Here is a 17576-nt window from a genome sequence, read left to right on the forward strand (position 1 = left end):
TGTCAATCAGTCAGGTATTTAATTTATACCTTTATATATATATATATATATATATATGAAAAATAATTTGTGGAAATATTATATATAATTTGTCTTACTGATAACAAATATTTATTGCAATAATATATATTTTGAATGATTGGATAGATGATGTGCAGTCAATGACTGGTTATGGTGCTTCTCTCACCTTTGTAATCGGTTCTTTCGTCACATGGCGTTCTTTGGCCATAATAGGTACTAGTAGATTTGTTACATGAGTTGATATATAGCAATTAATTAATTAATTAATACTTGATCCATTAAAAAAGCTTCGATCAATTGAACTATATTTACGGATTTCATCTTGATCAGGTTGTATTCCGAGTCTGTTACTGTTCCTTGCTCTATTTTTCATTCCAGAGTCTCCAAGATGGTTGGTGAGTTTAATTATAAATTAATTGGAAATTTTTACTATATTTTTAATTTAATTTCTCTAATGTACAACAAATTTATAAAACATATTATTAATTTATGAAAAAATGTTCCTAAAGTTTTTATTGTTTTATAGGATTATATCGAAAACCAACGTCTTCAACAGAACTCCGACGACAATGTTCTAAACTTGTTTCGGTGAAAATATCTTCATATACTTATTGTGAGAAGTGTGTGTATATATATATACAAAAATGCTACTCACAACCGCGTAGGGGAACCCTCGCGGAATCGGGTCCGACGTGGCAATTAATGGAACGGCGTCGTTGCTCAGCGGCTTTTGAAAACGGTGACTATTTTCAAATTAGATGCGCTAAACGGCTTCGTTTAGCTCACAGACCTCGAATACAGAAGGGGTCACTTCACCTTCTTTCCCATTTCGTCCATCCCCACAAGACCCAACCCTTCACTCTGTCTTCTTCTTCCTCTTTTCCGTGAAGCCCCATCGTGGAGGCCACGAAGCCCTATTCTCCTCCACGAATTGGCCGCCCCACGAAGCCACCGCATACAAAGTCTTCGCCTTCTCCACAGTCATTCTTCGTGGTCTCCTTCGAGCCCACAAACCCTTAGAAGGACACGAACCAGCGAAGTCACTGTCTTCCAAGTCTCCTTCTATGAAATCTTCTCCACGAAGACACAGAGCCACATCCCCTTTGTCTTCTCTGTCTTCTTTTTCGTCTTCTCCACGAACCCTCCTTCCCAGAAACCCAAATCTGAAATCCCCTTCTCCCGAAACCCTAACCCTAAATTTGTTTGGTTATCAAACCCCGAAACCCTAACCCTAACCTTAACCCTAACCCTAACCCTAACCCTAACCTTAACCCTAAATTTTTTTGGTTATCAAGCCCCGAAACCCTAACCCTAACCCTAACCCTAACCCCAACAAAATTTGTTCTAATCATCGATCGGGCTAAGTTTCAAAGTATCCTCACTACAAAAATGTCGTTAGTTTTCTCCTTTTTTTGTGCTTTGCTTTTACTTTCCAAATCTTTGGAAGTCAATAATTATTTATCATACATTGTACATTTAGAACTGTAATACATTCATTGCCTATGATGTATAATTCTTGCATTAACTATTTAGTCATGTAATTATTCAAATCACATACCGTATCATCTTGTTAAGTTACCAATTTATAAATTCGACATGTCTGACAATAGTAGAATCATATGGAATGCATAAAATAATATTTGAGCAGGGTATTTCAACAAATTTTATTTTATTAAGCTGTTTATGTAAAATGTTAGTGGGATGTTTTACTCTTGTCATAAAACTCTTGTGTATTAAACTGTTACTGTTAGTCGTGTATTTACTCTTGTGTATTTAGTACTCTTGTGTATTAAACTGTTACTCTTGTGTATTTAATACTCTTGTGGATGAAACTGTTACTATTACTCTTGTGTATTTAGTACTCTTGTGTATTAAACTGTTACTCTTGTGTATTTAATACTCTTGTGGATGAAACTGTTACTATTACTCTTGTGTATTTAGTACTCTTGTGTATTTAGTACTCTTGTGTATTAAACTGTTACTCTTGTGTATTTAATACTCTTGTGTATGAAACTGTTACTATTACTCTTGTGTATTTAGTACTCTTATGTATTAAACTGTTACTCTTGTGTATTTAATACTCTTGTGTATGAAACTGTTACTATTACTCTTGTGTATTTAGTACTCTTGTGTATTAAACTGTTACTCTTGTGTATTTAATACTCTTGTGTATGAAACTATTACTATTACTCTTGTGTATTTAGTACTCTTGTGTATTAAATTGTTGCTGTTACTCTTGTGTATTTACTCTTGTGTATTAAACTGTTACTGTTAGTCGTGTATTTACTCTTGTGTATTTAGTACTCTTATGTATTAAACTGTTACTCTTGTGTATTTAGTACTCTTGTTTATTAAATTGTTACTGTTACTCGTGTATTAAACTGTTACTGTTAGTCTTGTATTTACTCTTGTGTATTTAGTACTCTTGTGTATTAAATTGTTACTGTTACTCATGTATATTTGTATTTAAAAGGGTGTATGTACTGTTATTAATATACATCATCATCATCATTATTATTATTATTATTATTATTATTATTATTATTATTATTATTATTATTAATATTGTTATTATTATTATTAATGTAAGTTTGATATACACTTGGCATGATATACTGTTTTTAGAAGTGAATAAGCAGGGTTTAGTTCTCAATTTCACACTTGAGTTTTATTAGACTATCAACTATTTTTAAAATGAGGCACCCTTTCAATTGTCATAGCATTCTTTAAACTTCACAGAACATCACTAACTGTTATTGGGAATCTTACTTCCACATTAAAACTGTTAAAGTGCTAGCTACTGCTACTGTTACTGTTATTATTATTGGGATGATTACTTCCATATTAAAATGTTCAAGTGTATCTGAATAATTCAACTAATTCCATCCCGACAGTTGAATTTTCTGTACTGTTGAAATTACTGCTATATTGGGATGTCATCATCAATATCTTCATCTTCCTTTGGTAAACGTGCTTTGGGCATACCATTCTGTTTTTGTGAGGAGCCAGCCACACTAAGACTGGCTCGTACTGCAAAGAATCCAGGACGACCCTTCTTAGGGTGTCCAAAGTACAACACTAAGGTAACTACATAATTTGTACATAAAACTTATTCATGTAATCATTAATATTAAAGCATCTAACATTTGTTATATAATGATTAATATTAAAACATCTAACATTTGTTATATATCTTCTTAATTTACAGGGATTACCCTACTGTAGGTTTTTCAAGTGGGCAGATATTAATGAAGAGAATGAGCTCCATCTTCAAGAAAGCACCAATGAATTTGTAATGAAGGAGAAAGAGCTAGAGAAGAAAATCGAGGATGTCCACAAGAGGGAGATTGAGGTTATGAAGAAGGAGTTGGTGTTTCAGGAACAAGAAGCTGAAATAAGGCGTTCACGCAAACTACTTCGGGCTTATTGGGCTTTTGCATTTGTAGTTGCATTTTTGTGGTTTGTTGGTAGTGTCTAAGTAATTCCTAGATAGTGTTAGTAGTTCCAGAAATTGTATTGGGGTTTTGGTATTTACTTTTGGACTATGTAGTTGATGTATGGATATTATGTAAAACTGCTATTATGTACAGTTTGGGATTGTAAAACTGCTATTATGTACAGTTCGAGCTTGAGCAGATTGTAAAACTTTCCTTATGTACAGTTTGAGATTGTAAAACTGCTATTATGTACAATTTGAGCAGATTGTAAAACAGTGATGTAATATATTTTGTGTTCATGTATGAGCAGTTTGTATGGATCTTGAAATAGTTTGTAAAACAGTTTGTATGGATATAACTTTGTTGTGAAGCAGTTTGTAATGGAAACTTTGTATGCAGTTTTCTGTTTGTATGGATATTGGTTGATAAGCAGTTTGTAAAACAGTTTAGGTTGGATTTGAGCAGATTGTGAAACAGTTTGTGAAACAGTTTGTATTGGACAGTTTGTAAAACTGTTTTGTGTATGTATGGATATTGGTTGTTGATAAGCAGTTTGTAAAACAGAACAGAACAGTTTCAGCATTTTAGCAGATTGTAAAACAATTTGTAATGAGCAGTCACTGTATGTAATGCAGTTTGTGAACAGTATATTGAGCAGTTTGTGAACAGATTGGTATGGATGATGTATTCAAGTAGCAGTTTCTTAATAGCAGTTTGTAAAACATGTAAGCAGTTTGTAATATGGGATGTAATGCAGTTTCTGAGTTTGTAAAGCAGTTTGTGAACAATATCAAATTGGTGAGTTTGTAAAGCAGTTTGTGAACAGTTACTATTGTGCAGTTTGTGAACATATTGGTATGGATGATGTATTCAAGTAGCAGTTTCTTAATAGCAGTTTGTAAAACATATAAGCAGTTTGTATTAAAACAGAACAGTTTCAGACACAAAATGATGACATAAAATGCCATTAACTGAACTGTATTACACAGAATGTAGTTTTAAAAAGATCATTACATGATGACACTCTTCATGTAATTTAGTAAACTGTTATGAACATACAACATAGATCATGGTAAATAACAAGCTGCCAAAGCTCCAAAAAATAACAGTTTCCAAAGGTCCATAGTAAATAACAGTTTCTATCATCTCAAAGCTCCACAAAATGTCGTCACCAAGTCTTGGAGCCCTACAAAACATACAATATAAATCATGTCAGTTTCGAAAATGTCAACTAAAAATATCAATTGTAACAACATGTTAGCATTATTAATAACATACTCAATGTATCAAATCATTGCATCGGTTGTGATTCACTCAACCCAATTTCTCCCGGTTGCGATTCATCTAACCCAAATTGCATCTGTAAATAGTAAACACCAACTGTTATGGCGTTGTGATATGGATAATACTATTAAAATTGAGACAACACAAGAGACCCGCTTACACTTTCTTGACTACCAATCACCGTTTCTCGGGCCTGGACTTGTTCAACATTGGGAGTATCCATCTCTCCTCGGCCAAATAACCTCCTACAAGTGTCCACAACTACTATATCTCCTCCATCTCGCTAATTAACAAGACACAAATATCATTTAGCATATTACACAATATTTGCATTAAATGGTATCTAAAATTTAAAATATTTACAATATGCACCTGTTTGCGTTTCCCCTTAACTGGTACTCTCTTCGTCTTTGCTTTAACTTTCCTCATGTCTTTCTCCATCCTTGATGCTCTCCTTAGAGATGGGAGTCTGCCTTTTCCTCTCACAACTTTCGGACTTAGTACTTGCTTTGAACTCCCAACTGTAGTTGTATCAGCAGTCGTACAGCCAACATTCGCACCAGGGAGGGTTATCGATGGGGGTTCTTGGTTGGCACGATATAACTCAATCATTGCATACAATTTTTTAGTTGCATCCTCAGTATGCCGACTTGAACCCGCAGCATGAGTAATCATCTGATAACAGATATTCAACAGACTTGAATATCTATTAGCATCTGCCCGATGATCCCCTACGTCATAGCTGCTATGGATCAATGTGTACCTCCTTTTGATGTCTTTCCGCCATCGATCTAAAATGTATGTATCCGGCACAGACTTAATCCCATTACATTTGAATATTGCCAAAATGTGCCTACACAATATCCCCCTCATTTGAAACAATCCACATGAACACTTTGCAGTTGCATCTTCCTCACTAAAGTCCACATAGTGTGTAATCGGCTTTGTGAACTCTTCCACACGAACTTCATCCTCTACATGATATGTCTTTATTGTACCATCATGCTTAAATAACTTTGGATCCATATCAATAATACCGGTAATTTGTTGTTGAAGTTCCCTGAATTTAGCATTCGTGTACAGATCTTGAAATTTCTTCTCAATTGGGGATCGAGATATACAGGGAATGGAGATACTAAATGAATGGAAGTCTGCAGCAGTTTCATTCTCAATTTTCTTTTTCAGAGCATTATCAAATTGGTCGACAAATTCTTTTAAATTTGTCTTGGCATGAACATAACCGTTAAAAAATGCATTCATGCTCTCGCTCCACTGCGTAGTACTCATTCCAGCCCAAAATACGTCCCTCAAGAATGCCGGTACCCAATGCTCACGCTCATCATATAAACTTTGTAGCCAGACATTTTCATGCAAGTTGTACGTGGTGATTAGCTGCTCCCAACATTTTTCAAACTCTTCAACACTTTGAGTGTCATACACACACTTCATCAAAGCAGTTTTCATTCCACTTTTGTACGCACTATGAGAGCCAACCTTTTCGGGGACTTTCTTCAGTATATGCCACAAACAAAATCGATGTCGGCTTTCTGGGAATACAATGGCAATGGCATTTTTCATCGCTCTGTCTTGATCTGTGATTATGGCTCTTGGAGTTATACCGTCCATACATTTCAACCATGTCTGGAATAACCATACAAATGTCTCGGTATCCTCACTGGATATCAATCCTGCTCCCAACAAAATTGACTGGCCATGGTGGTTTACACCAACAAATGGTGCGAAGGGCATACCATATCTATTGGTCAGATACGTAGTGTCAAATGTCACCACATCACCGAAATACTGATATGTTGCCCTACTACGGGGGTCCGCCCAGAAGACATTCTTCAATCTCCCCTCATCATCTAAGTCCATCAACGCAAAGAACCCGAGATTTTTGTACTGCATCCTTAAAAAATAATCTTGAAGCGCTCCAGCGCCACCTTTCCCAAGTCGCAGATGTCTTGCCTTGTCCATATAATTACGACAATCCTTTTCCAAAAACGGGACATTCTCGAATCCACCGGCGTCAACGACAAGTCTGCAAAGCTCTTATTCATTCGAATCCCAGCCAGGTCATTTGTATCTAGAACTCTTTTTACAGTCTCGCTAACTTCTCTATTACAATGAAAGAAGCGGGATTTCTGTGGACTGAGGCCGTGATTATGTATATTATGACATGTTGTCAACCGTACATTTCCCTCAACTTTTAAGGCATTAATCTTTGCTTTACATTCCGTCTTTCCTGTCGGACGTGATTTGACGACATTCAACGTTCTATTTTGGGCTTTCCCACCGCAGGCACAAGCTAGGGTGACATATCTAATAGTCCCATCCTCGGCCTTTTCACTCCTTTTTGTCATCACCCCAAAGCCGTTTTTCTTACCATATTGCTTATAATAGGTCAATAACTCTTCAAAAGAATTAAATTCCATCCCTAAGTTTGGCTCCTCAATCGTATCACCACCATCCATTTGGACAGACTCAGGTGTCCCGGCACTTCCATCCTCAGTATCCCATGAAACAAAGGTATCCTCTTTACTCTCCTCGTTAAGTCTAGAGGATGTATCAGGTTTTTCAGTTTCCTTACAATTGGGTGGATCCTCTGTATGAACTCTTAAACTCGTTGCGGAGCTAGTAGTGATGAGAGGAATGGGAGGTCCCATCCCATATTGAAATTTATAACTAGTATTCTGCATAAATCATAAAAATTAACACAATTAAACTTTATGATTAATAAACATATTTATTAAAAAAAAATACTAACAAAGTTGCATCACCACCTGAATGTTGATTGGATATTGGTTGCCATCTGGATATGGCATAAAGGCTGGTGACCATGCAGACATTGGTCCATGCCAAACGTGCATATAATTTGATAGGCTTGGAGCAGTTGTTGGGATGTCCTAACATAAAAAATAATAATGAGAGTCGCAACCATAAACATCAATGTAAGCACATTCCAACAAATCTTTAAAATAATATCACATACCGTGCTTAGAGAATTTGAGCTACTTGGTGTTAGCCCAATTGAGTGGTCTTCTCCTTTTTCCATGCTAACAATTCCAATGAAAACTATACCTCCTGAAGAAAGAACAAGAAGAAAATCACTAAATTATGTTGATCATTCTTATGAAAACAAATGTTAGAGGCATTAGTGTATATGATCCAAACAAGTTAATAAAAAATATTTTTTTTAACAATTATCATGTGTAATGAATTAAATTTATTAGCAAAAGAAATTGATTTGTTTAAAAACAATTGAAGAATGGACTCTATCATTTGAAAACTTCATAATAATTTAACTATTAAATGGTTTTGATTGAACAACCTAGTCTCTAAACCCCAAAATCAGCTCACTAATGCATTTTGCAAAAAATTTATAAAGCATTATGCAAAAAATCGTCTATGGTAATAGACTATCCCCCCCCCGTGGTGACATATACAAGTAACCCAAAATGTAAGCAAAACATGATTAAATGAAGTCACAGATGATATAGAACACCATTTATAAAATGGAAAAAACCCTCTCAATTCAGCTTTTAGGTATGAGAGATGGCATAGGGCTTGTCAAAGTTGTTGCCCAGTCATGGGGTCTCTCTCGGTTGCCATATATTCATGACTTTTGAGTCTTTACTACGAGAGTTGATCTTGCCGATCGTTTTGTGCTTTTTATTTTATTTTGCACACTTATGGTTTTGGACATTTACATTCAAATGAATGCATCTTTCTTAGATTTTCTTGAATTAGTAATTACCATTCATGTCATGCTGGCTGTGGCAAATGTGCCATTATCTACACAAGAAGCCAACAAAAACACAGAATGCCAACCAAGAAGCCAACAAAACTAGACCCTTTGCACTACCACATTATCTACACAACAAGTAGCAAAATGAAATACTAACATCTATAAAATGCAAACAATGTGGCAAAATTAATAGAGATAACCAGTGCAAATAAATTTATTTCCTACTTCCTACACTTTTTGGCTGACCTCGAAGAACACTCTAGCTTTGGAGCCTTCCTTGTTAACAACTAAAAATGCTTATTGATGTTTCTAACCACCAAAATGACAACAAAAACAGCACATACGAAGAAATGAAGTCACGAATATAGAAAGCTTGCGTTGTGGGATGTCTTACCTGAAGCTAGCGACGGAGACACGAAGCCGAATAATAGAGATGGAAGAGATCTCACAGCTGTTCACGTGAACATGAACGAAGAGATCTGCGGTTCTTCTAGACCCAAAAATCGACTGCTTCAAGCTCAATATTTTCTCTTCCACAATTTTTTGCAACTTTTGTGAAATTTTTTTCTGTTTCTGAAACATAAAAGGTCATTTTCGTTCTGAAATGTAAATTCCCTCCTTTTCTGTTCGTCTTCGTGTTTTTTTTTTTATTAATTAAACCGACTGACATGGCATAATTGCCACGTGAGCCGGTTATGCAGCAGTTTGCTACAGACGGTTGTCTGTAGCAGTATTGATATATATATATATATATATATATATATATATATATGTGTGTGTGTGTGTGTGTGTGTGTTTCTCCTTTTGTACAACATTATTTGTTTGAAAAGATATGATATTTATAATTTTAAAATGTGTACAATAAATCTATTTTTCAAATGAATTGTACAGAATTTGTGCATTCTAAAAGTACTGTATTTAACGTTACTTTTTGTTTAATCATTGGATATGACTCCAAATTGTTTACAGGTTAGAGTTGGGCTTATGGTAGTGCAAGCATCAGGAGGGCTATGTGGATTTATGTTTTATATGAGTGAAATTTTTGATTCAGCTGGTAAAAGCATTGACAATATTACCTCTTAGAATATAAAGAAAGAATAGAAGTACTCATGCATGCTCCCATATCAAAATTGTTTTTTCGTTTGTTTGTGATAGGTATCTCTAGTACACTGGGGTTTATCCTAGTGGCTGTTCTTTAGGTAGATGTTATATATAAAGATCCTTTTAGTTCAAATAGTTGGATTGATCTATTTGGCAAGTTTCCTTGAAATTAATGGAGTTTCATTTCCTCTGCAGATTCCTTTAATTGTTTTGAGTGCAGCACTGATAGATAAATTTGGAAGACGAACATTGTTGATGGTTAGAATAATAGACAAAAATCTTGTCAGCTTTCAACTTATAATTTGGCCAAAGAATTTTGACTAATATGCGAATATGTTAATGCAGGCTTCTGCTACTGGGCAATGCTTAGGCTGCTTCCTCACCGGATTGTCCTACTTCTTGCAAGTATATATATATATAGCTTAATTAACATGAAATTTGAAGGTGAAGATAAAAAAACTATTATATGTTTTGAACATATATATATATGTGTGTGTGTGTGTGTGTGTGTGTATGTGTGTGTGTACCATAATCAGGACCTTAACTGGTGGAAAGAAGCAAGTCCCTTTTTTGGCGCTGTTAGGGGTTTTGGTATGCAAATTTCTATCTATCATTTTTTCAATCTCTCTCTCCTTTCATTCAATCAATACTAAAGAATTGGGCAAGACAGTGAAAGTACCACTATGTTTTCACTAGGTATATATGGGATCTTACGCATTTGGCATGGGTGGAATACCATGGATTGTGGTGTCAGAGGTTGGTTTATGCTATATATCTTCTTCTTTTCTTTTCTTTTTTCTTTTTTTTTTCTTGTTAATGGTTTGTTCTGTTCTTCAGATATTTCCAATAAATGTAAAGGGTTCAGCTGGAACCCTTTGCATTCTGGTCAATTCGTTTTGTTCTTTGGTTGTTTCATACACTTTTAACTATTCATTCTCATGGAGCCCGGCAGGTGAATACCAGTCTCTTGATCACTTCTGTCTTAATTCCAGTGTGTCATGCACATGAATTCTTATGCCAAGTACTGTTGATCGTGCATATAAATATCTTTTTGCGGGGAATAATGCTTTTTTTTTTTTTTTTTTTTTCTGGAACATTTTTCATATATGCGGCCATATGTGGTTTTGGGGTTGTTTTCATTGCAAAACTAGTGCCGGAGACTAAAGGACGAACATTGGAAGAAATACATGCATCACTAGCTCGTATTATGCAGTGAGAAACATTAATCAAGGGCCATGAAAAATGATAAAAATTATTCCAAGGTTTTTATGATGTAATCGTGAACTACTATTTATGAATTTAACACAAAGTGTGCTTTCAGTTGCTACGCAGTTTTATCTTCCAGTTATGCTCCATCGTATAACCACGAGCAAGATTTTTAGATTTAACTAAGTCATATTTAATTATTTAGATTTTGTCGTAATTACCATACAAACATCCAAGGTGCAATGACCTATTTGTGACAGAAATAAGACTTGAGTAACACTAACGGTGCTAATACCACAAAGAGATGTACTAAAAAACCTTTTGTGACAGTCAAGAATGTCCTTAACACTTTTACTGCACATTCAATAATTATAATGTCCTCACTAGCCATATATACTAGTAAGTTTAAGAGAGTATGTGCTTATTAATGAGTTAAACTAAGTTACTTCAAGATTATAATGTCCAATCTCAAATAAGGGAACAATTAATCTTTGCATTACAAAAAACATGCAACTTACATTATTACCCACAAGATTTTCAAAGGCAAAATAGTGGTTTCGCTTTATGCATTAGTTAATTTCTTCAACTTCTATGAAAATTGTAGTAGGTGTATCACATACTACATGGTGGTGCTGACGAAGGTTTTTATAATAATGCACCATAAAAGTCGCATACTTAATCTCTAGGTTTTCTTCTTGGTTATCACAAAATTATTATCCTATGCGCTTTTAATTGCACACACATCTAAGAAATTATTCGCATCAATCTAAATTAGAACAAAAATAATTAAAACACGTCACAAGATCAAAATCTCACTAAACTTTTTAATCATCTCTTGTACCACAATGCTTAGCTATTAATTTCTAACTTAATTTTTACACTAATTTATATCGTATAAGAAATTAATTTCAAATCAAGCTCAATCATGCTCCCACTATAATAAAAATAGTCTACTTAGCTAGTGATATGTAAAAAATAAGTCATTCAAAAATTGAAGAAATCAATTTGGGCCAATCATATTAATCATGGACTATACAATGTATACGTACTTAAAGCTACTTAGTCCTCTATTTTATCATATTCTAAAAATTTGAAATCAAATTTCTAAATTAGACTAACAAATTTAAGTGATAAAATAAGCTCTGAAAATTATATGTAATCACAATCTATATACAAAATTGTCACATTTAGCCCAAATAGTTATTATTTAAAAAATAATAATAATCTAGGCAATTTATAACATAAAATAAAATGTCTAACAAATGTGACAAAATGATTTCATACTATCACGACATGCATATATTCAGTAATCATAATTATGAAAATAATATTTCAGAGAAAAATATGTGGCATAACTATTTGTTGAATATATTAAAAGGAGAATGCTCTTTTTATGTAACGCCCCAAACCCAGCTGGTCTGGAGAATTACTACCTGTCACTTAAGAACATGTTTTCCAACACAACTAAAATAAAACTCCAAAACTTTATTAGCAAAACTCAATCTCAAGTACTCTAAATAACCACATTGAAACTCTACAAAGTTATTACTGCAGCAAAATAAGCTAAGGAGTCCAAAATCTCCCGGTAGTCATAACAAACCAAACTAATAACTTCAAAAAGTCTTACTAAGCCCAAGCCCAAGATAAAATAAATCTAAAAGACATTAAAACTAAAGGACATCAGAATTCCTTCTTCTAACATCCTCTCCCAGCTTAAACGTGCTCACCAATCTAATCCAGGTCCTCAGTTGGACTTTCCACATCATCTGAAAAAATATTATGAAGATAGGGGGTGAGTTATCAACAACTCAGTAAGCAAAAGTCATATGCTAGCGTGTAAACATGAGCATTTACAAAGTATAGCATGCAGAACAAAATATTTTCCAGAGTTATCATGCAGAACAGAACATACTTTCAAAAGTAACAGAGCGATGGTTTTAAGACAAGTAAAACCCATAATACTTTGGCATAACATAAACTGAGTATCATCATCAGATCCAAACAGAGCATCAAACAGAGCAGAGACCATGTTTCACCCCCATGGTAGGGTTGTGCTAACCCCGGTGGCCAAACCAGGCAGAGACAGAGGTGAAATCTTTCCTTTATTCTTCTCGGAGCCCCGAGTGTGCACACAGGAAAGACCACAATAAAACCACTTTGTTTCCAAAGTGGGTGCACTCAGAGACAGAGAAATTGGTACCAACCCAAACAGAGCAGAGCATAACAGAGCAGAGCAGAGACAGAGTCAAATACGAAAACCAATACACCATGCCAAAGGTTTTCAGATGTTATATCAAAATAATACAAAGTATCAAAACAGAATCAGATAGTTTACACACACTGAACACAAAAGCTAACACATCTTTTCAAATAAATGCACAACTTTTCATATACTCAATATCACTCATTTTTCAGATTTCAGAAATCACATGACAGAATTTAGCTCATGTCTACACAATGCATGTCAGAACATATTTTTCTCTTGTTTGTACAAATTTCATGAGTATGCAAATAAACGACCGAGGTTGGTTTTGTTTTTCTAAAGTTCTCATTTCACCACAAAAATATGCAAAGTTTTCAGAAAATCAACCTCAGTCTCAAATAATTCGTGTAAGGCCTAGCATAGGAACCCCGCTTACCTGACTCCTGCAGCGCATTATCTATGACTTGAATACGGTCTCTATCCGTCTCGTCACCTATTCATAAAAAATAATATAAACTAAATATTAAAGTCCAACAACACAAAATTGGTCTTAGACAACTTAATACCCAATTTCTAGACCATAATTCAGTAAGTTTAATCAAACTCAATCAGTCAAATAATAATCCGGACAGCCCACACTTCGACCCAAAATATTCTATACCAATCTCAATATTGTCCAATACAAGCATCAAAATCAATGCCAACTCAAATTCCAGTAACTCACACTTATTCCTACAGTTCACAGTCCCAAACAATTACTAACAATTTAATCAGGACGACACTACACACTACTCTCTCTCCGTTCACACTCCACAACAGGAAAAAATATCTCAACACTTCTAGATGTTAAAAAGGCCCCAACAAACCCTTCTAAACATTTCCAATACATCAAACCAATAATCCAAAAATATATCATCACTTCCTAAAAATCATCAATATTCACCATGACCGACGTCAAACTCAAAACACCAATATTTAAACTCGAAACAGCCAACAAATTTCCTAGCATAAACCAATCTCACATAAACAACTCCATCATCCAATCCAACCGATCCCCTTACTCCTCGGACTCAGTCCGGCACAACCAATAAATTCACAGTAAATATGAATTAGCGCAGAAATACATTTAAATATCAAAAGTTCTTTGGAAAAATACTTACAATGCTATAATATAATTTTTGAAAGATCACGGAGTTGTACGAAGCGACAACGCAGCAACAAAACAGTGCCAAATGCACTGTGGCCGAGGGTCTCAAAGACCCACTCTTGAACGGGTGCAAACGAAGACCCCAGATTGATAGGGTAGGGCTTAGGGATGTCGGTGAATCTAGTGGTAGTGGTGGTTAGCCGTGGGTGGCGGCGCAATAGGCGGTTGTAGTGCAAAAACACCCAAAACGGAAATATTGATGGTGGGGCTTCACCGGTGACAGATCGGAGGTGAGGTTGGGTCCATTGGGTTGCTAGGAAGTCGAGGATGATGTGGTGAAGAGATGGTGGCCGGAGGTGGTGCGACGACGGCGCAGCGGTGCAGGGAATGCCGCGGCTTCGTGTGGTGCTTGGAGGCTAACGGCGGCGCGGCTGGGGCTGGAAACCGGAGGGGGAGGTCGCCGGTGGGTGGGGGTGCTGGGAAGCCGGGCGGTGTCGACCACCGCCGGCGCACGGTGGCGCTGGGGTGAGAAGGAGGATCGGACGGAGAGAGAGAGGGAGGGGGGGTTGCAGCGTGCGGGAGAGCCAGGGGAGAAAAAGGAAAAGAAAAAAAAAAGAAGAAAAAGAAAAGAGGAAAGAGAAAATGTAGGGAAAGAAATGAGGTCCATCCTCATATCTTGGGTCACAAAAACGATCCAACGGAAACGATTTTAACACAGCAAGTAAAATAAAATAATTCAAACGCAGTGATTAAAGTGAAAATAAATAATTAAACCCCACAACAAGTTAATTTAATTTGAGAAGAAATTTAAACGCATAAAAATAAATAAATTTAGAGAAAGCACTTCAAAAATAATTTTCTTAAATTAAAAATCATAAAAATAACACAACTAAAAATCCAACAATTTTAAAACAAGAGAATAAATTTTAAATTAATAACAAATAATCTTTCAATTAAAAAATACACTAAAATACGGGGTGTTACATCTTAGTTATAATTTTTACTCACATAACAATATATTCTGACGTGATAGTTATAGATATATTGAAAATTAAGAAATTTGAAATTCAAAATCTAAATTAAAAAAGAAAAAAAAACTAATAAAATGAGTTTTACTCAATACATATAATGTTGTGCATAAAATTGTAAGTACATATAGTATCATATGAAGAATATAAAAAAGTTCAACAAAATACACGAACTATAAGCTCAGTCTAATGATCGAGCTCATGGACGTGGTACATGAGATCTTGGATCCAAACTTCAAAGCACTATCAAACACTACAATTTTGCCTCAAACAATCTAAAGAAAATTGAACTAGGATCAGTGGATGCGTTGTACGCCCACCACACAGGGCCGTGAGCCATATGGCCCAATCATGCACAAGGGAGGCCCTAGCCTACGTACGGATCATGGGCCCTTTTGCTGGGCCACAAACTGGTTCAAGCATAAAGCCATCAGGCTGTCCTTTTGGGTGCCCAGTAACAATGCAAGCACTAATTGGTACTAGGTTGAAGGCCCAGTTACCAAAACCTTTTTTTTTTCCAACAGATTTAGGTTTATAAATAATATAGGCCCGAGCCATAAAATTTAAGAAAAACAAAGTACAACCCGAGTTGAGCCCAGACCCAAACCCATTTAATCATAAAACAAAATCCCAACTATTCATCTTTTTCCTCCACTCAACGGTTACACTGCATGTAATGGAAGAAAAAAACTTCTCATTGCCACTCTCTTAGTCATCTCTTCACCGAGCTCCTCCCTTCATGGCAGACAATGGCTTGTGGCGCTTCCTTTCGTCAGCACCACCACATCCTGGCAGTTAGCAGCGCCACGTTATTCCCCTTCATGTCCAAGGCGATTGAGAACCTTTGGGGAGCTTCTGCATCTAGTAATGAGGTAGGGTAACTCATTATGGTTTTTGGATTAAACAAATATACTAATTTTTTATGGGATATTTCTCAGTCTGAAAGTTGACAACATATTGTGGCATTTCACTGATGTCATTGAAAATATCACTTCTTGGCTCATCTAGATGGCCTTAATCGGTAACTTGATTTGAGTTGTTCGTTATCTTATAAGTTTTGTCTACCAAGAAAATTTATGCGTGTCAATTCTATTTCTACTGATTTGAAAATTTTCAGGTGCTATTCCATGTCTTGTACAACTTCTAGGCTTATTCTTGATTCAGAATCTCCTAGATATATGGTTGGTGAGTTCAATTGAAAGACTCTGCTGCAAATGTCATGTTCGTGGTGAACCTCTTGCATAAATGACATGTATAGATGACTTAGTACCTTACTTTCCTTCTGTATCTGAAAGCATACACAAAAGGAAGCATCCATCAAAATGTTGAAATGATGATACAACTTCATGCAGGCTAAAATTGGTAAAGAGAAAGTTTAAAACTGTAGAATAATTAATAACAAAAGGAAGCGGAATTTGGCAATATGGTGACACTCCCGTGAAAGTATTTATCCCACAAGTTGGTGATGAACAAAGGAAATTGAGTGCATTCATTTGTGCACCAATGACCCGTATTTATAGGCCATCATGCACCGGTTGGCAAATGGTACAACCATTGATAATCCAATGATAACCCAAAAGTCACAACCTTAAGAAGTAACACAATTTTTTGACTAAATCAAAAGGTTGTGTCTCTTGACACTTCCTTAAAGATCACCTCTCATGGGAACCATCACCATGTTAGAGGATGTCATTCCAAGGGATACACCATTTGGTAATCACACCCCTTAAAATAACATAAACTACTCTAGGAAGATTCAGGGGAAGTGATGCTGATATTTCTCAAGAAGTAGTTGACATCAAAGTAAATTTATATCAAAGAATTGCCATTCTACAACCTTGAGCAGTCTTTCATTTCTTAGGTTTTATTATGATTCATAGTAACAAATGAGATGAGCACTGGCCTGTTTTCAGTATTTTTACTAGAGCCTTTGAGAAACATTCAAAAAATAGGTATCTAGACATGTTCTAGAGGAGATATTGTAACGCCCCGATCTTGGGTGGGTTGGAGAATTACTACATGTCACCTATAATCAGGTCTCCCAATACAAATAAAATCTCCATAGATTTCAAAACAAACATAAATTCATCTTTTTCAACTTAATAATTAAATTCCTCCATAAAGTCATCAAAGCGAAAATCAATTAACATAAATCCATGTCCCCACAATCTTCCAATAATCTTAACATAATGGATTGATAATTTAATAAGTCTCAATAGATTCAAATAACATAAAGAACTCTAAATACTCAAATTAAACCCTTCTATTAACATTGAAACCCTTAGGCACTCGACCCTCTATCCACAGCTAGCTGAGCTCCAATTTTTATTCCTAACCCCCAGCTGGGTTATCAATATCATTTGAAAAATATTGTGAAAATAATGGGTGAGTTATCAACAAC

At 35.4% G+C, this 17576-nt stretch overlaps 2 protein-coding genes across 2 annotated transcripts in view; both read left to right on the forward strand.

The window, feature by feature from the left end:
* LOC121261516 (sugar transporter ERD6-like 15) overlaps positions 1-10912 on the forward strand; it is a 68268-nt gene extending 57356 nt beyond the window's left edge. The window contains 6 exon segments of the mRNA XM_041163939.1: positions 9787-9849; positions 9937-9996; positions 10128-10163; positions 10165-10182; positions 10288-10347; positions 10429-10912. Coding sequence (XP_041019873.1) covers positions 9787-9849; positions 9937-9996; positions 10128-10163; positions 10165-10182; positions 10288-10347; positions 10429-10599 — 408 coding nt within the window. The 3' untranslated portion in view covers positions 10600-10912.
* LOC121261518 lies at positions 2615-3641 on the forward strand. The gene is made up of 2 exons (XM_041163940.1): positions 2615-3104; positions 3230-3641. Exons 1-2 carry the CDS (start codon positions 2955-2957, stop codon positions 3497-3499), a joined length of 420 nt encoding a protein of 139 aa, XP_041019874.1. The 5' UTR covers positions 2615-2954; the 3' UTR covers positions 3500-3641.
* Positions 10913-17576: the final 6664 nt, after the last annotated feature.

The sequence above is a fragment of the Juglans microcarpa x Juglans regia genome, chromosome 4D (assembly GCF_004785595.1).
Source record: "Juglans microcarpa x Juglans regia isolate MS1-56 chromosome 4D, Jm3101_v1.0, whole genome shotgun sequence".
NCBI classification, from domain to species: Eukaryota; Viridiplantae; Streptophyta; class Magnoliopsida; order Fagales; family Juglandaceae; genus Juglans; species Juglans microcarpa x Juglans regia.